The sequence below is a fragment of the Chelmon rostratus genome, chromosome 21 (genome assembly GCF_017976325.1).
Source record: "Chelmon rostratus isolate fCheRos1 chromosome 21, fCheRos1.pri, whole genome shotgun sequence".
Classification (NCBI taxonomy): Eukaryota; Metazoa; Chordata; class Actinopteri; order Chaetodontiformes; family Chaetodontidae; genus Chelmon; species Chelmon rostratus.
In genome coordinates, this window is record NC_055678.1 from 23068234 (window position 1) to 23089816 (window position 21583).

General features: G+C 42.4%; 1 protein-coding gene across 3 annotated transcripts in view; it reads right to left on the reverse strand.

Moving 5' to 3' along the window:
- rab3gap1 (RAB3 GTPase activating protein subunit 1) overlaps positions 1 to 21583 on the reverse strand; it is a 78766-nt gene that overhangs the window by 4885 nt on the left and 52298 nt on the right. For 2 of the 3 annotated variants that reach the window (XM_041962331.1, XM_041962332.1), the window contains 5 exons: positions 17647 to 17874; positions 17281 to 17377; positions 10695 to 10798; positions 5002 to 5117; positions 4313 to 4415 (listed from right to left, as the gene is read on the reverse strand). In XM_041962331.1, coding sequence (XP_041818265.1) covers positions 4313 to 4415; positions 5002 to 5117; positions 10695 to 10798; positions 17281 to 17377; positions 17647 to 17874 — 648 coding nt within the window. Of the gene's footprint in view, positions 1 to 4312; positions 4416 to 5001; positions 5118 to 10694; positions 10799 to 17280; positions 17378 to 17646; positions 17875 to 21583 lie in introns of those variants that run through there. The other variant, XR_006007873.1, reaches the window with a different exon arrangement.

The window sequence follows — 21583 nt, forward strand, 5'->3', positions numbered from 1 at the left end:
TCCTCTCCTGTAAAAAGTAGAGGTAGACACCATCTCTACATTTTGGAATAGGCTTAAAACCTTCCTTTTTGATAAAGCTTACAGTTCAGGCTGGCTCAAGCTTGCCTCGAACTAGCCCCTACTTACGCTGCTATAGGACTTCCAATGATACACTGAGCTCCTCTATTCTTCTCTCCCCCTGCATCTGTGGTAGAATTGGTTCAATCACTATGCACTGATAATTCTGGAAAGTTACTGGCACACCCTGTCCTGTGAAAGTCTCTGATACCTTTGCAATAACAGGATACTTAATAGTGCATGTCATGTGAATGTTCAGGTCATGGATAAATAACAGGAAAGTTCAGGCCATGGTAATCTAACCTACTTTTTCTTCTACGTTCTTGCAGACAGTGACCATAAACAAGGATACAGACAATGCGTACCACATTCACTAATTTGCAGAATAATTTTACTTGCATACAACTTGGGTTTTATTATCAAACCTAGCTCTGAAAGTGAAAACAAGTGTGTAATAAACCATAGATTTCCTGTAACCACAATATGATGTTTACATGCACAAACATGTACAAACAAAACCTTGGAAAAAATTTGATGACACCAAGATTGCCAGCATGCAAGTAAATATTCAGTGTCAGTACAGACCTACTGCATCTTACTGTAACTAAGGGACAACTCTTCCCCTGGTCCATGCTTTCTCAGAGAAGGAAGGAAAAAGGGAAGTGGAAAACAAACACCAATACAGGAATGGATCTTGGTATGTCCTAAATCTGAGGGCAGTAAAGAGAGGAGAAGCAATATGTAGTGGCTTGAGTGATTTGGTTCTATATGCTTATATGCTATTGGATAAAAATATCTATTTAATTTGGTAGTGGTGTGGTAATCAGGAGGAATGCCCAGACAGAAAGAAGATGAGTGGGAGCTACAGGGAATCAAGCAGCAGCTTTCTCTTAGCATAACATACAAGCAACAAGACTATAACGTATATAATAGTTGCAGTGCACACCTCCATGTCACCAAAAATACTCTCCTTTCAAAGCAGGCCAGCAAAGTATGAGAGGAAATGAAGATACAACACAAACACTTCTGTTAAGATTTGTTGGAAAGAGGTCTTTGTTCTAAGTGCTGTCATCTATGGAATCGATTGAAGCGGTGGAGGAGAAGGTGGGCTATGTCAGGATGTGCATGCTTGGCTGTGGGGTTCTAGGGTTTTATACCTAATATGTGGTTATGTGTGCTAGGCAGTTCAGATCTTAATATATTGGCATGTACTGTATGTACGTTCAATCAACAGTCGGGGTCCAAACTCTGCATCCAATACAAAGCTTCATTTAACTAATGCTTTTACACTGTCAACATTTTCTTGTCAAGTAACATAAACTAATTATTTTTCCCCACCAGTAGGCCGCAAAATAAGATGTAAGCTTCCTTAGAGTTGTTAAGGCAAATGTATTTGCATTGTATTTACACATCGGCAGACACAGAGCAATGTTAGCACTTTTTCTCAGGTTCTCAGGTTGATCAAGCAGTGTTATTTTGTCAATGAAAATTTTGATGTATGTCTGAATGTTTATTTCATGACAAAATTATATCAACATGAATGAAAAAACACAGTAAAATCTTATGCTCTGACAAACATAAGATGAGATGAAATAGTTGCCTCTGCTCAGACAGACAAACTAACTTAGATCACAGTGGCCATCTCAAGGTACTGGTTGTTTTCCTTTCTAGCAATCATGTGTCTTCAAATATAAATTCTAACTGCTTCCATGCATCTTCTTCATTTGAAAGAAAGAGATGACCTGTAGATTTCTCTTATAAAACAACAGAAAGTGAGTATCATCCCCAATGAGGATGGAGTGCCTGGGGGGGGGGGGGGGGGGGGGGGGGGGGGCTGTGGCTCAAGGGGGTATGTATATATGTTAATTCCTTTTTATGGCTAAATTGAATGTTAGTATGGCGCAAAGTCCTTTGTGGAGTTGGGACACGTTAGCAATTAGCTTGCCTAGCTCCATTAGCATGTTGGTAAATTTAACAGGGCAAAGCGTACTGTGAGAGATAATTTATGGTTTCTTACCACTCATTAACAGACAGTAAGTCATTTGGCAGACATTTAACATAATTGGGTATTTTCCCAGATCATGCTTGTCTGCCCATTTTTCTAACTGCTGTTTTTTAAAATTGTTCTAACGAGTAAAACATGACACAAAATCTGGCACAAGACCTTGGTAATGTACACTGACTACACTGAGCACAGCACATATATACTGCTATGTCCAGTAATAAACATTTTCAAATGTCTGACAACAGCATGGTGACAGAGAAACCCTCTCCTAGATGACTAAATCAATTGTTTAAAGTATGCTTATTTCTCATTGGAATTTTGACATCCAGGAGAAATACCCTTGAGCATTACAGTATCAAGAAACTGGAATTATGACTAACATTGCTTATAAGCCATAAGAAGTCTCATTTGCAGTTTGCCAGAAGCCATGTGGGGGACACAGCAAACATGTGGAAGAAGGTGCTCTGGTCAGATGAGACCAAAGTTGAACTTTTTGGCCTAAATGCAAAACGCACGGTGGAATGTGTGGTGGAAAACTAACACTGCACATCACTCTGAACACACCATCCCCACTTTCAAACATGGTGGTGGCAGCATCATGTTGTGGGGGTGCTTTTCTTCAGCAGGAACAGGGAAGATGGTCAGGGTTGATGGAAAGATGGATGGAGCCAAATACAGGGCATTTTTGAAAGAAAACCTGTTGGAATCTGCAAAAGACTTTTAGCAGGACAATGACCCTAAACATAAAGCCAGAGCTACAATGGAACGGTTTAAAACAAAACATATTCATGTGTTAGAATGGCCCAGTCAAAGTCCAGACTGAAATCCAATTGAGAATCTGTTGCAAGATCTGAAAACTGCTGTTCACAAACGTTCTCCATCTAATCTGATTGAGCTTGAGCTGTTTTGCAAAGAAGAATGGGCAAAAATTTCGGTCCCGAGATGTGTGACATACCCCAAAAGACTTGGAGCTGTAATTGCAGCAAGAGGCGGTTCCACCAAGTATTGACACGGTGGGGATGAATATGTTTTCTCGCCAGAGTTTTTTATTTATGAAAAATTTTGAAAATCTTGTAGAATTTTCCTTTTACTTCATCATTGTGTGCTGCTTTGTGTTGGTCTTTCAAATAAAATGCCAATAAAATATATATGTGTTTGTGGTCAGAACGTGACAAAATATGGAATAGTTCAAGGGGTATAAATACTTTTTCAAGCAACTTTATGGAAGTACATTTTCAACAGGAGATATAAATTAGTACAAGAACCAAATTATAAACAAATGGAAACTGTTCCTTGTAGTGCACACAGACTTCTGGAGCCCACTTACATATGCTTAGTTGTGTATTTCTGAGTGTGTGATTGTTGTGGAATGTTACTGACAGACTGTAGAGGGGTAGGGGTATATTGGTAGCTGGGAGGAAAATTCTCATTGACTGTGGTTACCTCGTCACTTGTGAAGTCAGCCAGCTTGATGTAAGCAGCAGGGGGAGAAACAACACAAAAACACAGTCGAATGGAGGAAATGTACAACCAAAAAGAAAAAGCACTGCCCATTACCTCACAAGCATAACACATACACACATATGCTGTAATGCTAAGGAACAGCACAGCTTCACAATAGAAAATTTAGAACTGAAGTTTAATAAGCAGTCAGCTGCATCACAATATCATAGCTCTACTCAGAGAAGACTTGTGTCACCTCTGCTCTGTATATATATATGGGTTTCTGACAATCCAAATGTGCTGAAAATAGGAGGAGAAGGTTTTTGCTTCCATCATATCTGGTTTCTTTCATATCTTATTTTCTTGTTTTTCAATAAGCAGAATGAAAATTGGGCCTATGTGAAGTTAATCAAAATGAAAGGCTTACTTTGTTCACAAAGTAAAAACAGATTCTCTCAGTTTCAATAATGGAAACCAAAAAAATATTCTACACCTTTACTTACTGAAGTGAAGGACTGACTAGTACAAAGTTGTAGGTTTTTAGTAGTTTTTACAGTCATTTGTAATTCCCATTATGAGTCGATCTAGTGTAATTTAGCCAGAGCTCTAATTTCAACATGCTAAATGGCTATTGGGTATTTTGAGTGTCTTATTACTTTACTGTATCACAGAGGCATCTTTGTCTCTTTCTGCCATTTCAATTATCAGTCTGTTGAACCATTACATAGTGTTTTGTTTTTCATGTACTTTTTTCCAAACCCTTCAGAGAGAGAGAGAGAGAGAGAGAGAGAGAGTGAATCTGCTTACCCTCTGAGCGTTAACAAACAGGCCATGGATGATGCTGCCAGCTGGCCCCTGGCCTGCTCCGATCACCACCGCCTCTGGTTCTTCCAGCAAGGTGCTCACAAACCTGGACAAAGACATCAAATGTGATTCCAGGGGCACTGGAGCAGTGAGTAAAAATGTCCAGTGGCAGTTAATTGGTCACAGTAGAGCCCTGTTGCCTGCCTACAATGTCACCGTTACTCCCAGCAGATGGTGCAGTGTAACTGATGTGCACATTACACTGTTCCTTCCACCACCACAACCTCCTCCTCCTAATCTTCTCCTAAGACAGGCATGTCCAAACTATTCCATAAAGGGCCGTGTGGCTGCAGGTTTTCGTTCCAACCAAGGAGGAGCACACCAGCTTAATTAGCTGAGCTCAGTCTTCAGCTGATAACTCAGTGATCCCTTGATGTTGATTGGCTGGCCTGGTGTGCTCCTCCTTGGTTGGAACGAAAACCTGCAGCCACACGGCCCTTTATGGAATAGTTTGGACATGCCTGTCCTAAGATCTAATATTCTTATAAATATTTGGTGGGATTAGTTTTCTCAGCACAATCCTCCTTTAGATAAGCTTTTTTGACAAACTATATTGCTGTTTGCTATAAATGTAAGTTCCTTGATGTGTCTCTGGCTGAAATGCTGCTCCAATAAAACTGGGTGTAACTTACTGCTCCAGCTCTTCTGTGTCCTCTCTCTTCTCACCCTCACAAATGGCAAACTTGGACTTGAGCGAGCGAACTTGGGTAATGACTGTCTCCATGGCCATCAACTGGTTAATGAAATCCTACAGATAGAGAAAAGGTCACACACACATGCTGTCAGAATAGGAGCTGGATAAACGTCACATGAAGTATGTTTGGCTCCAACACATTAACAAGTGGAGAGCAGTCCAACAAGTCAGGGGTATTTTTTATTTTTTTCACTCTGTACTTGAGCCTATTGGAATTGAAATGAAAAAATATTGAAGTACTAATTTTTGTTTGCTTGTTTTTTGAGCGTAGACAGCCCTCTTCATATCAACAATTTTATGGAATCAAAATGTAATGCAGAAAAGCATTAAATATGGGGGCTGTTGTGTTCCAATATCATGTTTATGTAACTTTTCCAATTTCTTTTCTCAATTGGTTTTTATGAGAACGTTTTAAGGAAAAGACTCATCAATGAAGCACACATCAATCAAGTGTCTCTGACCACTCTATTGCATCACCTCTTCTTTTAACAACACTATAATGTTTGGGAACTGAGGAGACCAATTGCTGTAATTTTGAATGTGGAATGTTTTCCCATTCTTGCTTGATGTATGATTTCAGCTATATGATTTTCTATAATTGGAATCCTGGGAAGAGGAGAGTGAACAACTGACTGAGAGGATTGCACAGCTTGAAATATATGTGAATTGGCAATTCATTGCTGAATGTACAGATTTGACTGACACGCCGCCCTGGGTGAGTCCAAACTGGATCTGCTGTTGACGCTGCCAAACCACCCTTCCCTAATCACACTTCTTACTGGCACAGCAACAATGCAAGACCGATACCATCCACTCCAGCCAGGACTCGGGCTGACGTCTATCGGCTATTCAGTGCTGAATATGTTATTTGTTTGTATTGTATCAACTAAGAAAATATTCAGTGCTGTTTATGCAGAAAATCTCTGATCTGATTACACTTGGCATTACTAGATATGACAGATTAATCCTAAACGGAGATTTGAATATTCATAATGATGGATATTTGGGTCATATTCCTATACTTTGATAGGTTTGATTACACACATATATTCTGCTAATGGTTCGATTACATGCATATGCTTATATTAATGAATAATGATGATTAATGATGATCCTGATATGTTGAGCTTATTCATATTTTCTGTTGATGGATTGTGTGACTGAATAATCAACAGAAATTCTACTTCTCCTGGTTGAGTTTTTCCTTTATTATTCATAGAAGTGATTTAGACGAGGAGTGATTCTTTGTGTGCAAAATATATCTAAGGCCAGTGTGACCTAGAACAGGAGGTTTTGAGATAGAGGCCTGGCATGGGAGACATCTTGGGGCCCTCGACTTAAGATAGAACAGGCTGGCGTCAGGGATAAGGTTGTCTCTCTAGATTTGTCCTTGCAAACAGGTTGCTGCGGTGACGTTAGATTCTTGAAGATGAGCAAGCAGAGGAGAGAGAGCGCCCGACGGCAACGAGGAGGAGCCAACGACTGTTTTAGCATTTCCTCATGTTCTGTCTATAAAAATACTGGGTCAGGGAGAGATAGTGTGTCAGACTTCATGAACTGACCCAACTCTGTTGTGGATCAGGGAAAGGAAAGTTGAGACCCAGAGCTCTGTTATCTTGCACATTCTACTGATGTTAAAATAAATGCAGATTCTATTGAATAAAACTGATTTTTTGGACTCAACATCTTCTCCTATTGCTTCATTCAAAGAACCCAGAGGACCAGAGAGATTTTTTGAGACACGTCCTCGACAATAAACAAAGAAGAATGACTCCAAAGAGAGCTTGTGGATTTACTGGACCAGGGGTCGGCAACCTTTACCACTCAAGGAGCCATTTGGACCCGTTTCCCACAGTAAAGAAAACACTGGGAGCCACAAAACCCTTTTACGTGTCAAATAAAATAACGCTGCATTTAATGTTTTTTTTGCCTTTATACTATGTACAAACAAACGATAATGTGCTGCATTTATGAAATAGCTGAACGACCGCAGAGAAAACAAAATGACATTTCTGCGTGCAACAATAACATTTTGAAGTCCGACAAAAAGACGTTGGGTTGAAGGTACTTTCAAGTAAAATTCTCACTGTCTATTGGAGTCCTTCTTGCATTTATGAAAAAAACACCAAACTTAAATTCTCCACCAGCAGCAAGGTAAAAATACCGTCCACTCTCTGCATACCGTCAGTTTACTAATAGTATAATATACTATTTCACTGTACAATGAAAAAATATGAATATATGCTCAATAATAGGCAATTAAAATATTAATCAAACGTGGTTAATGTGATTTCTGCTCCTGAACCTCGGCGCAGAGCGTCTGCACATCAGCGCTGTGCGCCGTCACCTGCATCTTTACGCAGGATCGTAAACTGTCATCTGTGAGCGCGAGCGATTTGTTTCAAAACGAACGAACTAAAATAAAATACTTTTTAGTTAAATGCTCATTAATTATTTTCGGGAGCCGCATCAGAGGGATGAAAGAGCCACATGCGGCTCCGGAGCCGCGAGTTGCCAACCCCTGTACTGGACAGTTTTGAACTTACCTAACAAGTAAATGAAGCCACTCATTAGCTTGGTAACATTCTGAACATAGGGTTAAACATTCAACAATGTTTCAGTATTAGAATGATCTATTTCTGGCTTTGTCTTGGAATAACAATAACAAAAAAGCAGATGACTCTCTAAGAAAAAATGACTAACTAAAGCAAAATACAGAATTCTAGAAAACTCTTGGCCAGTGCAGAGCGGCTAATATCGGAGACATATGGTCTCTTTTACTTGTTTTTGTCAGAACACGTGCCGCAGCATTCTGGATTAGCTGGCGAGTATTTAGCAAAACAATTGGGACAGCCTGATAGTGAGGAACTGCAATAATCCAGCCTGGAAGTAACAAATGCATGGACTAGTTTTTCTGCATCATGTGGATAAATATTCATCAGAATTGTGAGTCCGATAGTGGAGTATCTCAACAATGGTGCAATGATTGAGTAACTGTGTACCCTCTATCTATATGTACTTTGCTTTATCAAAACTGTCAAAATCTTTTTTGTAGTTGTATAGCTAAACGTGACTGACTTGTTCAAGTGATGACTGTTTGTATTCTATTTAAAATCCTAAAATAAAGGATTAAAATGATGGATAAAAAAGATGTGGGCTTTTTAGATAATTGATGGGCTTGATGGGAAAGACTTACATTAGAAGAGATGGCTTTCATCCCACTTTGGATGAAGGAGCTCTCATTTGAAAACTGAACATATAATAGTCTTTTAACAAAATCTTCTTTTATAAGACAATCGTTTATTAACTTCTGTATTCCTATTACCAGACAACATGTCAGGAGGAAAAAATTCCTACACTAGATGTCTGATAGTGCTGTAGCTACATTTAAGGAAGATTTCTTTTCAGCACCGTAGCCAGAACAGATAATCATAACTCTGGTGAGCTATATATTCCTACAGCCCTAACTTAAATTCATAGCCTGATGGCCGGACCTATAAACACATTTACCATCCAATAGCATTGCAGGGTAAACAATAGAACCTATTGACTATGTAAAATCATTCATCACCTCCTGCCCTGAACTGGTACCAATTTATCTTCAAGCATAGGAACCTGAGAAACAGCTGTTAAACCTGGCACATATTTAGAATGCTTTTCTCCCATCAAGCTTCACAAACTAACTTCAATGATTTCTTCTTCTAAACTGTAAACTCTGTCTCTTAGACCACATCCCAACTAGCCTCCTTAAAGAAGTTTCACCCTTAATTGGCACTTCTTTACTCGATATGATCAATCTGTCTTTATGTTGCTCTAGGAGTTCCAAAAGGTTCTGTGTTTGTGTTTGTGTCTGCATCTCCAACATGCAGCTGTGCGAACAGTCCTTAAAGAACCAAGTTCGCTTTGGTTTGGACAGAAGCCAAGCAGTGTTCCTGAATCAGTAAATATGCACCTTGAGCTGTCCCAGAATTCCAAATTAGTTACAAATAAATAAATACAAAGACACCTTAAACTCAATGACTTGTGTTGTAAATATAACTGTGTGCTGCAGTAAATTATTTTTTGCAAGAGCGGCGAGAATCATGTACTTTTACGTAAGCTATGCTGATAGTCTAACTCTCACTTATTAATTACACTATGTGCATAGACATGCAACCATTTTAGTTGCTACTCTTACATGAGATCGCATAACCTATCGCAATGCCATAAGGATCATAGACATAGCATGCAAAAGGGTTTGTTTTTTGGTTTGTTTTTTGTTTTCCCCTTTTTCAAATTCAGAACTAATACCTATTAAGGATGCTGTCGCTCATTACTCCGGTCCATCAGCAGGGAGGATGTGTTTCTTTATAGAGTCCATTGCCTTGGTAACATCCACAAACTCCTGCTCAACGTTGTTGTTGGTGATGCAGAGCCTGGCCGGATACAGCAGACCGTAGCGGACGCCCGGTTTCCCACGAAGCATCTTTCTGGCGGGCGTAAATGCCACCCTGTCTCTGGCGACCTTGGCAGTGTAGTCCAAAACGATGGAATCTGGTTTCCGTTGTAGTTGACGGAAACCAGAAACCTTCCTTAATGTGGGTGAGTTGGCCACCCGTCCCTGGCTTTCCTTAGAATATCCATGGCATCTCCCTCGTTGTGTAGCTTCGCAATAATTACACACAGCTTGTCTCCAGGTCTTCTTTGTGTCAGGCTGCGGTGTGACCGTTGGATTAATATCTCTCTGTCCAGGTGTAGCACTTCTTTGAGGAGTTTGGAGACCGCGGTTGGAGAGCTCGAACCTTCGAGCTTCAGCTACACCCGTGATCCGGATGTTTCCACTCCTCATCCTGCCCTCCATGTCCTCACACTTTTCTTTTAGTCCTTCAACTTGCTTTCTGAGGTCTGTTACAGTGGTTTGCATCGATACAACTTCATCAGACCACTCTGACAGCCCGAGCTCAACAGCCTTCACATTAGCTTTTACATGCTCCACTTCTGTACGCATAGCGGTTGTGTTGTTAGCTATCTCAGTTTTTACGTCTTTTATTTCCTTCTTCAACAATTCGAAAACCTCTGCTAGCGCACTCTTCAGTTCTTCTCTGATAACAGTCGCTATATCTTTTCTCAGTGAAGAAAGAATGTCAGAGATTCTGCAGGAGCTCACAAAAGCACGTCTCACTCCATTGCGGCTCGCTGGCGCCCCCCACAGCTTTATTTTTGTGTCAGCTGTCATTTTCCAGCTGATCAACCTCAAATAAATTGTTATTTTCTTTACTCAACTTTTAAACACAAGAGGCCAGCTATAATAATAATATAACAATTGTAAAAATATTGAATATTGGAGCTAACCCCTATTAAATAGCATGTTTCAAGTACAGTGTTGGGTAAAATGCATGGGTGAAAATGATAATACAGTACTTTCTCTAGTGAGGGAAGCCCATAATTGCTGTTAGGTTCCTCTGTACTTCAGATCTACAGCCACTAAAACAGCTGTGATTTGAACAATGTACACTTTTCTAGTACATTAAATTTCAGAACAGTTTACGCAAAAAATAAACCGGAATGGCTGAACAAAAAATTGAGGGATGTGTCAAATGTCTCATTCTAGTAAGAATGAGCAGCTTGTGGAGTTCATTGCATGTTACTGACCTCTAACTTCTTGTAGTCATGGTTGGGGGGTTGCAGCAGCTTACTGGCTTGACACGTAGCTTGCTGAATGTTTTTTTTGACAGATGGAATGTCTTCTACTGACTCTGTTTGGGAGGCGATCAAGAGAAGACAGGAGAAGAAAAAAACAAAGGTTGTAGTAAGCAGGTGATGGATTAAAGTACTGACAATATAGAATGACCCCCTATGTGTTATATCCCACCTTAAAATACTGTTTCAACAGAATACATTATGTAATAGAATTCCCACACCCACCCCTGGTGTGACTCCCTGCCACCCACCCCTGGTGTGACTCTCTGCCTGGATCATAATCATGCAATGCAGCTGTCCTGTGTTGGGAACAGGTAGGAGCAGGTTTGATTATTAGCAAATATTAGAGATAGTTATTGATACCAATAACTATACATTATTAATACGAATTAATAATAATGCAGCAACAACCTGAGATCAGGGATCATAAACCAAACTGTGGATATAATCTTACAAAAGGGCTGTTAAAACGGCAGTGTTTTATCAGGTGAATTGTGAAGTGTTTAATTCTAGCACTCACAACAAGCTGTTACCACAACACATTTGGTCAATTAATCACAGACAACTGCTTGTTAAATATAATTACAATTAACTTCAGCAATACTGATCAACAATCAATAATCCTTCAATCAATAAACATCTGTTGTCCAACTACAACACAAGCAGTTATAACACAAACTCCTTCACTAACAAGCATAAAGACAGGAAACACGTGTCATGTGAAGTCATTTAGAATAACAATCTGAGCATGTCAGCAAAAACAAACACCTTTAGTGGATGCACAATGACAATGCACAAAATGCCCACAGGGTTTATGCTGCACCCCATTTTGTAGCTGCTGGGCCAGACGGGCATTACAGCAGCATGTAATAGCAGTGGAAAGAAAAATAGCAGCAGAGATAAAGAACATTCAAAAAAAAAAAAAAAAAAAATACAAGATAAAAAATTAGACCATACATATTATACTAGGAAAATGAAATTTGACTATATAAAAGAAAAAAAATGTGTATAAAAAATACATAAAAAATATGTATTACATACGTATTGCCCCAATAGCTGTGAAAAAAAAACAATGTATGATGCCTTCAGATCTTCAGATTAAAGATAACAATAAATAGTGTTACTACTATTGCACAGAAGAATAAAATATACAAAACAGTAAATGATATGTAATATTGCACAAAATGTAAAGGAAATATGTAATATTGCACTGAATGTAAGGATATGAGTGTATAGTGACATAAAGACGAGAGAAAAACCACAGATTATTTGCCAAACAATATCAACACAGTCTTTTGTTGAGTGATGCAGGAGTTGAATAATCCCACATCTGATGGAATGAGGGACCTGTGGTAGCGTTCCTTCTTGCAAACTGGATGCAGCAGTCTGTTACTAAAGGAGCTGCTAAGGGCCCCCACTGTGTCATGCAGGGGGTGGGAGGGGTTGTCCATGATTGATGTCAGCTTGGCTAACATCCTCCTCTCACCTACATCGTTAGTGGTGTCCAGAGGGCAGTCCAGGACAGAGCCAGCTCTCCTGACCAGTTTGTTCAGTCTCTTTCTGTCCCTCTCAGAGCTTCCACAGCCCCAGCAGACCACTGCGTGAAAGACTGCAGATGCAACCACAGAGTCATAGAAAGTCCAAAGCAATGTCCTACATACTCCAAAGGACCTCAGTCTTCTCAGAAGATGGAGACGACTTTGGCCCTTTCTACACAGGGCATCAGTGTTACTGGACCAGTCCAGTTTATTGTTGAGGTGTAGACCCAGGTATTTGTACTCCTCCACGATCTCAATATCAAATCCCTGGATGCACACCAGTGTAGTCTGTGGTGCTTTCCTGCGGAAGTCTATCACCATGTCCTTGGTCTTGCTGGCATCGTTCCCCTGCGATACACATCCAATGATGGCTGTATCATCGGAGAACTTCTGGAGGTGGCAGCTGGTTGTGTTCTGTCTGAAGTCCGATGTGTAGAGGGTGAAGAGGAAAGGAGAGAGCACAGTACCCTGCGGAGCCCCGGTGCTGCAAACTGCCACATCCGACACACAGTCGCGAACCCTCACATACTGTGGTCTGTTGGTGAGGTAAACGATGGTCCATGCAACCAGGTGACAGTCTACTCCGGCACCTGCCAGCTTCCCCCTCAGCAGTGATGGCTGGATTGTGTTGAAAGAACTGGAGAAGTCAAAAAACACAATCCTCACTGTGTTACCAGAGCTCACTAGGTGGGAAAGAGAGCGATGGAGCAGGTAGATGATAACGTCTTCCACACCAATTTTTTCCACAGGTGTCAGGTGTCTGGTGTCAGGGATGCACTGGGGGGAAGGGAGGGGCTGCTGAGAGGTAATACTGTCTGGTCTGGGCTCTGGTGGATGGGGAAGGGAACGGGAGTAGAATCAAACCTATTAAAAAAAACGGTTCAGCTCATTTGCCCATTCCTGGTCTCCAGATTCTGGGCCCCAGCCGTTGTCACTGCTGTGGCCTGAGATGGTTTTCAGGCCCCTCCAAACCTCTCTGGCATTGTTCCTGTGCAGGCGCTTCTCCAGCTTCCCCCTGTACCCCTCCTTGCCTTTCCTGATCTCTCTTTTCAGCTCCCCCTGCATCCTCTTCAACTCAGTTCTATCTCCAGACTTAAAAACCCTTTTCTCCTCATTCAGTTGGTTTTTCAGTTCAGGGGACACCCAGGATTTGTTATTAGGGAAACACCGTACCTTTCTGGTCAGCAGTGTTGTCCACACAAAAGTTAATATAGTCATGTTGTCAAACTGTCAATGTCCTCCCCATGCGGACTGCACAACACTTCCCAGTCGGTGGTGTCAAAACAGTCCCTCAGTGCCATACTGGACTCATGTGACCATGTCTTCACATACCTAGTGGCTGGCTGTTGTTTACTCACCAAAGGTATGTAAGTAGGTTGCAGATGAACCAGGTTGTGGTCAGATCGGCCCAGTGGGGGGAGAGGTGAAGAGCTGTAAGCACTATTGGTGTTTGCATACAGTAAATCCAGTGTTTTATTGTTTCTGGTGTGGTAATCGACATAATGGGTGAAGGTGGGGAGGGTCAAGGACAGGGAAGCATGATTGAAATCTCCACAGATGAGGAGGAAGGCCTGGGGGTGCGATGTCTGCAGCTGTGAGACCAAAGTGTGTAAGAGCTAGCATGCTGCTGCCGCATCGGCCAAGGGGGGGTGTGTACAAAGTTATCGCGATGACATGCGAGAACTTCCTCTGCAGGTTATACGGCCGGATGCTAACAGCTAGTAGCTCAATGTCCGATACACTAATATGCGTTGGGTTACACCACCTCTTTTTCACAAACATCGCTATGCCTGCACCCTTCCTCTTACCACACTCTGTCGTTCGCCTGTCCGCTCTCCGCTGTCTGGTGTAGGTTGTTCAGCTACGTCTCTGTAAAGCACATGAAGCTACACTCCCAATACTCCCGCTGCAGTCTGGTTAGCGCTGTTAGCTCTTTATTATTAGGGAGAGATCTTGCATTCCCCCTTAATAAGAGACGGTATGGATGGTTTAAACCATTGTCGCTTGTCCCGGCACTTAACTCCAGCTCTGTGTTCCCTTCTCCATCTCCGTATCCGGGGATCTCCGGTCTTTCTGCTGGGAGTATGCCGGTGTTGCACAGTGCTAACAGCTGGTCCCCGGTGTAAACAATGGAGCCGTGGCTGAATGGGTCACCCGATTTCGTTGTTAAAAGGCCACAAAAGAGTAAAAAGCAAATCACTAGTCTCACCACTTGTACATCCGTAAGAATGCACAATCGACTGAAACTAGTAACGGAAAAAAGACGAGAAACACACAAGAACAACACTGTGTGTGTGTGTATATATACATATATATATATATATATATATATATACATCCATCCATCCATTTTCTTCCGCTTATCCGGGGCCGGGTCGCGGGGGCAGCAGTCTAAGCAGGGAAGCCCAGACCTCCCTCTCCCCAGACAATTCCTCCAACTCTTCCGGGGGACCCCGAGGCATTCCCAGGCCAGCCGAGTGACACAGTCCCTCCAGTGTGTCCTGGGTCTTCCCAGGACACACTGGAGAGGTAATTTACTTCTATGAAATCTGTTATTACAGTGTCGACTACAGCTCCTCATTTCACTGAATGTTTAACATTGTTGGAGGAATATATACATCAAGATTCTTATTGTAGAGCAGTTAGAAATTGTAGGAAGAAATGCATCTCTATCTCAACATCACCTGCAAAACAGTGACCACATACCCTGTTTTCTTTTGGTTGCCATGATTTTTGTGTCTTCCTTTTCTGAGTGTTAATTTGTGGTGACTAAGCCTGTAGTTCGGTTGATCTGTCTCTGCATTCTATCTCTGATGGTAGAAATATTCTGCCAATTTATAACCTCTTTTTAGGGCCAGATAACGTTATAATATACTTTGGCTTTTAGTTTCTTCTTTTCAATGTTCCAAATAGGTTTCTTTACATTGTGTTAGACTTTTGTGTCCTCTGTTTAGTGTTTGAAAAGCAGTGTTGTCAAGACAACATGGGGCAGTTTGTCTCAACACTGGCTGACAAAGCAATCTTTTCTGGTGTCAACACTTGTTTGAAATGCCTTGGAATGGAGGGTGTAGAGTGGGCTGGATTTAAGGTGATTAAAAATTTTAATTTTCAGTGGGTATATGCCTAATTCTGCTCTGCATGCATTTGTTGGGCTTTTTCTATTTACATGTAAACTGCATCTACAGAATTTTGCATATAAAGATCCAGCTGAATATTTATCCCAACGGGCAAAGGTATGATTACTGAGTGATGATTTACAGTTAGGGCTGGCTCAGGCTTGCCTTTGACCAGTCCCTAGTTATACTGACATAGGATTCGACTGCCGGGGGACTTCCAATGACACACAGAGCTGCTCTGTTCCTATCTCCCTCGCCATCTGTATGCATACCTGTATAAAGAGTTTGGTTTATAGGCGCTCTATATGAAAAGTGTCCTGAGACAACTTCGGTTGTGAATTATATAAATAAACATACAACCAGTAATTAAATTTGAATTGAATTGAATTTATTACATTTAGAGCTCCTCAAGCTTTTTCGATAAGTGCAATTAGTGCCATCTTGAAGCAGCTGAAACTGGTGCTGTTATCGTATACTATATTTCAAAGTCAAAATCAGCTTTATTGTCAATTCTGCAGTATGTACAAGACAAACAGAGAATCGAAATTTTGTTACTCTGAACCTCTGTGACAGGACATATATTAAAAAAGAAATAAATAAAAACTATACAATCTAAACAATGACACAGAGATATTATGTTCTATTTTATGAGTATTCATCAACCAATTTGTAAACTGATGTTTTTCTCTCGACATCTGGAGCATTTTTGAAAAACAATTACATATGCTTTCTTCATGTGTACTGCTAGGGCCTAGTTCTGACAGTAGCTTTCTACTATATCTATCTGTTGTTGTAGTCCTTGTTCAGTAGGAGACAGCACAATGGTCATCAGTGTAAAACACAGACTTCCCCTATCTATCTTGGAGGAAGAAGCCAGGAGCAGTAAGTTAATTTATATACAAATTAAATGAAGTTTGCTTACATTGCAACCCTGATAAATACCTCTTTTCTGGGTCAAGAATTCAGTGTTTTAGTCTCCAATTTTCACAGTATATGCATTTTCTAAATAGATTCATACATTTTGCCCCCTATACCACAATGCTGAAGTCTGTAATTGAGCCAAATAAAGTAGAAAAGCGTTGCGGAAATCCATAAAACAAGTAAATAATTTGTTATAATAATTTTTGCTGTTAATGGTTGTTTGTTAGAGTGTGAAGGGTTGGTGGTGCAGTGTTTTTGGAGGTTGGTGGTGTAATCCGGTATTCTTTAATTTATAGTACATTTACAGAAACATTTTTTGCTAGACAACTGCCAACACAGATGTCTTGGTAGTTAGAAGGGTTCTGATTTGTGTCCACTCTTTTATAGTGGAAATGAGCCCATTGCATCAAATGTAATATGATGTTGAACAACTTCAGCGCTGTAACTGGGGGTGCTGCATTTGAGCGTTTAATTTTTATTAGAACATGGCACTCTTGAATACTCAATTCTGATCAATCTGGTCAATCGCCAAATTCAGCTGTGTTTAGTTCTTGATAGACGAGCGGCTGCTACATTTTAGATGTATTCATGCTATGTCGAAATAGCTTCTAAAACGTCCTGTTCACACTATAATACTGACTGTAGAGAAATTTCTACTCATTTACCTTTGATAGTGTTGAAATCTTGTAAATGCGATGATTATGAGACTGAAAATAAAAGGAACATCTTTTTTCAATGATTTCTAATATCAGCATCAATAGGGCATTGCAGAAGTATGTATATGATGCCTTTGTTTAGTGATTTGGCAGTGTTATGACTGAGAAGAAGGTGTGTCATTTTTGACACAAATGGTGTCAATTATGTTCAAGGTAATCTATAAAAAAAGCAAAAATGCTGCGTCTTGTCTTGAATTCTTAATTTAATATTATGTTTTGGTAATGAAAACAAACCACTTTCACCCACCTTCCTCCTTCAGCTTCAGAATAGCAGCATGGAGAATGCAGGGTAGGAGATGGCGGGTCACATCTGCAGGTTTCTGCACTGCCAAATAGTGCAGAACCTGAAAAGACAGTCAAAACGCAGGTTTAGTTTCTCCCATTCCTCTGCCTTTGCTTCTTCCTGCTATCTGTCAGATACATTTGTTATGTCTGCAAAGACTAGCATGACTCTCAGCAAGACCTGAGAAAGGGCACTTTTTAGGTTCAGCTCTAGGGGTAACAGGCATAGCCAGCCTGGGCAAGGCTTTTTCTGAACATACTAATAAACATAATTGAGTCAGTGACTTTTGATGTCAGCGGTAGATGTATCATCCAGGTCACCTGAGATTACCTTTTCGGCTTCCTTAGTGTCATCAAAAAGCCTTCTCTGGCGGCGTGCAGGTATAACTCTGGCTGTCTCCCAAGCCTCTCCCCACATGTTGCCGGGGATCTTCATCCTGGCACTAAGATCACCTTTCACCACTGTGTTACCCCTCTCATCAACTACATTCTCCTCTACGTAATCCCTAGGTGAGTACCAGCGCACAAAGTCCTCCAGAACACAACCAGGGTTGGCTGCCTGTTGAGAGACAGGGAAACCGTTTTATTTCAGTAATACAAATGTGTCTATCACCATGAGCTCAAAGACAACTTGATCAAAAGCCATGTTATGAGCCAAGTGGTAAAACAATTGCTGGAAATGTATTCTGCAGAGGCTGGAATGACTCAGTAACTGGCACTACTTCAAAGCAATTGTCAGTTTTCTGACAATAATAAATGTGAATAGTGACAAACTGCTAGTAAGGCATACTTTGCTGGTTGACCCTTTACCTGTTGCCATGGTGATAGAGGTGCATGCATATATGGCAGATAGTAGTTGTCATTTGGCTTTATTACTGAAGCACCTATTATGACAGAAATACACTCATGTTGGAAAAGGGAGGGCAGGGATTAAGTGCAGCGGACCTTCTGAGTATTACTGCTCACAGCATATTCCAACCATCCAGCCAGACTTGCTGGACCAAACACCACTGCGTGTGGTCCGAACGCCCCAAGAACCGTACCTGGGAGACAGCTGGGATAAGATTTAAGATAACCCAGCTGTTGGGCCTAAGGATATTCCACTACCCATCCTACGTCTGGCCAATCTCACAGGAAATAAAGTGGGTGAAATAAGAATCAGGTCAACTCAGCAATGGGGAATCAGAGACTGTTGTGCTCACATCACAACACAAGAATCTGGTAAGACCGGGGAAGGCATACTCTTTGTTTATTATATTTGGTGCTCAAATGCAGTCAAAAATGGATGGACAATGTTTCCCTGATATCAAGTGTTTAATGTTAAGATCTTGACCATATCATCTGGCTGTGAAATAAAAAAAAATGCAAATAAGATAGTTGATGTTATTACTGACATTTTTAACATGCGACTGTCACAGTGCACAGTGTCAGGTTTCTGGGAATTAGCATTCCAGAGAACCTGTCACGGACATCACACATCTACAATCAAGTAAAGGAAGCTCACACCACTAGCATCTCGTCTTTGGATGAGGAGCCACTCTTGAGGCCAACGATGTGGTGCACAGGCGAAATAAACCAAGGCCCATTTCATAAGTACGTAAACTTTCCTACCAGACAGTTACATTTTGGATCAGGTTTACTGCAACATCCCTTCTGCTTACAAGGCTGCAGCTGCTCCACACCTGGGCATGTCAGACCACATCTCAGTGAAACTTATTCCTGCCTACAAGCCTCTGGCCTGCAGAACAAAGCCGACAACCAGGACAGTACAGATATGGATTGAGGAGGCCTCCTCTGCACTTCAGGACGGCTTTGAGCATACAGACGACTGTGTTCAGAGAAGAGGCAGACCTGGAGGAGTATAGACCATCTGTATTGTCCTATGTTCAGTTCTGAACTGATGCTGTCCTCCCTATTAAGACCATCACTGTTTCCCAACCAGAAACCATGGCTGGACAGCACAGTGCGGTCCCTGCTGAAAGCCCGGGATACTGCCTACAGAGCTGGAGACAGGCTGGCTTATAGCAGGGCTCAAGCAGAGCTGAAGAAAGGAATTAAGCAGGCTAAGCTCCGATACAAAAACAAAAATGAAGATCACTTCAATACCAACAACCCACAGAACATGTGGAGACATCAGAACCATGAGAGACTACAAGCCTAACACTCCTGACACCTTAAACAACTTCTTTGCCGCCTCGACATCAGGCTGCAGAGAAGCTACACACCTACCCCGGCTGGAGGAGCAGCACCAGCCCCTTGTCCTGCAGCAGCACCAGGTGACATCCACCCCGAGAAGGATCAACACCCGCAGAGCTACAGGACCGGACCAGACTTTGAGAACATGCCCTGAGAAGCTAGCAGGAGTGTTCCTGGACATTTTCAACCTGTCCCTGCAGCTGTCTATGGTTCCTGAGTGCCTCAAGTCCTCCACCATCATAGCGGTACCTAAGAAGACATCCGCCACCTGCCTGAATGATTACCGCCCTGTTGCTCTGACCCCGGTAATCATGAAGTGCTTTGAGTGGATTATTCTCAGGTACATCAGAGGCTTCATCCCCACAGACCTAGACAGCCTTCAGTTCGCCTACAGAGTGAATTGGTCCACAGAGGATGCTGCCTCCATCACCCTGCACACGGCCCTACACGACACCTACGTCAGGATGCTATTTGCAGACTTTAGCTCAGCTTTCAACACCGTCATCCCAGACAAGCTAACGCTGAAGCTACATGCTTTAGGTCTGCCTGCGTCACTGTGCCACTGAATCAGAGACTTTTTCACCAACAGGCCTCAGGTGGTGAGAATAGGGAACGCAACATCATCCCCTCTGGTCTTCAGCACGGGCATGCCACAGGGCTGCTCAGCCCAGCCCTCTTTACCCCGTTTACTCATGACTGTGCTGCCATCCACCCCATTGATGGTCAAGTTCAAATTCCAGTCTAATGAATTCAAACCTCACTATCCATTAACTATTCTTTTGCATTATATTAATCAGATGTTCTGTTCACGAATAAAAGCCTGATAGTCAAAGTCAAAGTCAAAGTCAAAGTCAAAGTGAGTGGCTGTGTGACGGGTGGGTGGGGTCTCTCGCAATGCAGAGGGCTTTGCGAGTGAGGCGGGAGGTGTAGAGGTCGTGGAGGGATGGGAGAGAAGCACCGACGATCTTCTCGGCTGCTCTCACAATGCGCTGGAGGTTCTTCCTGCAGGACGTGGAGCAGGCGCCATACCACACGGTGATGTTGCTGGTCAGGATGCTCTCAATGGTGCCTCTGTAGAAGGTGTGCATGATGGGGGCCGGGGCTCTAGCTTTCCTCAGTTTGCGGAGGAAGTAGAGGCGCTGGTTCGCTTTCTTGGCCAGCGATGTGGTGTTGGTGGTCCAGGAGAAGTCCTCAGTGACGTGCACACCCAGGAATTTGGTGCTGCTTACCCTCTCCACCGTAGCATCATTGATGGTAAGGGGGGCATACTGGGGGCGTCTTCTCCCGAAGTCCACAACAATCTCCTTCGTCTTCTCCACATTCAGAGAGAGATTGTTGTGTTCACACCACAAGGCCAGGCGGCTCACCTCGCTCCTGTAGTCCGCCTCGTCGTCGTTGCTGATGAGACCCACCACAGTTGTGTCATCGGCGAACTTGACGAGGAGGTTGGAGCTGTGGGACGGTGTGCAGTCGTGGGTCAGCAGAGTGAAGAGGAGGGGGCTCAGCACACATCCTTGGGGGGCCCCCGTGTTCAGTGTGGTGGTGCTGGATGGGTTTCTGCCGACCCAAACTGCCTGAGGTCTCCCAGTCAGGAAGTCCAGCAGCCAGTTGCACAGAGAGGTGTTTAATCCCAGCTGGTCCAGTTTTGTGATGAGCTGTTGTGGGATGATTGTGTTGAATGCTGAGCTGAAGTCTATGAACAGCATTCTGACGTATGAGTCTTTTTTGTCCAGATGTGTGAGGCCTGAGTGGAGGGCAGTGGAGATGGCGTCATCGGTCGAGCGGTTGGGCCGATAAGCAAACTGGAAGGGGTCCAGGGAGGGTGGGAGGACAGTCTTGATGTGTTTCAACACTAGCCGTTCGAAGCACTTCATGAGGATGGGGGTGAGTGCTACTGGACAGCAGTCGTTGAAACAGGAGGGCGACGACTTCTTCGGGACAGGGATGATGGTGGTGGTTTTGAAGCATGTGGGGACAACAGCTTGGCTCAGCGAGATGTTGAAGATGTCTGTGAAGACATCCGTGAGCTCTCCGGCACAGTCCCTTAGCACGCGACCAGGAATGTTGTCAGG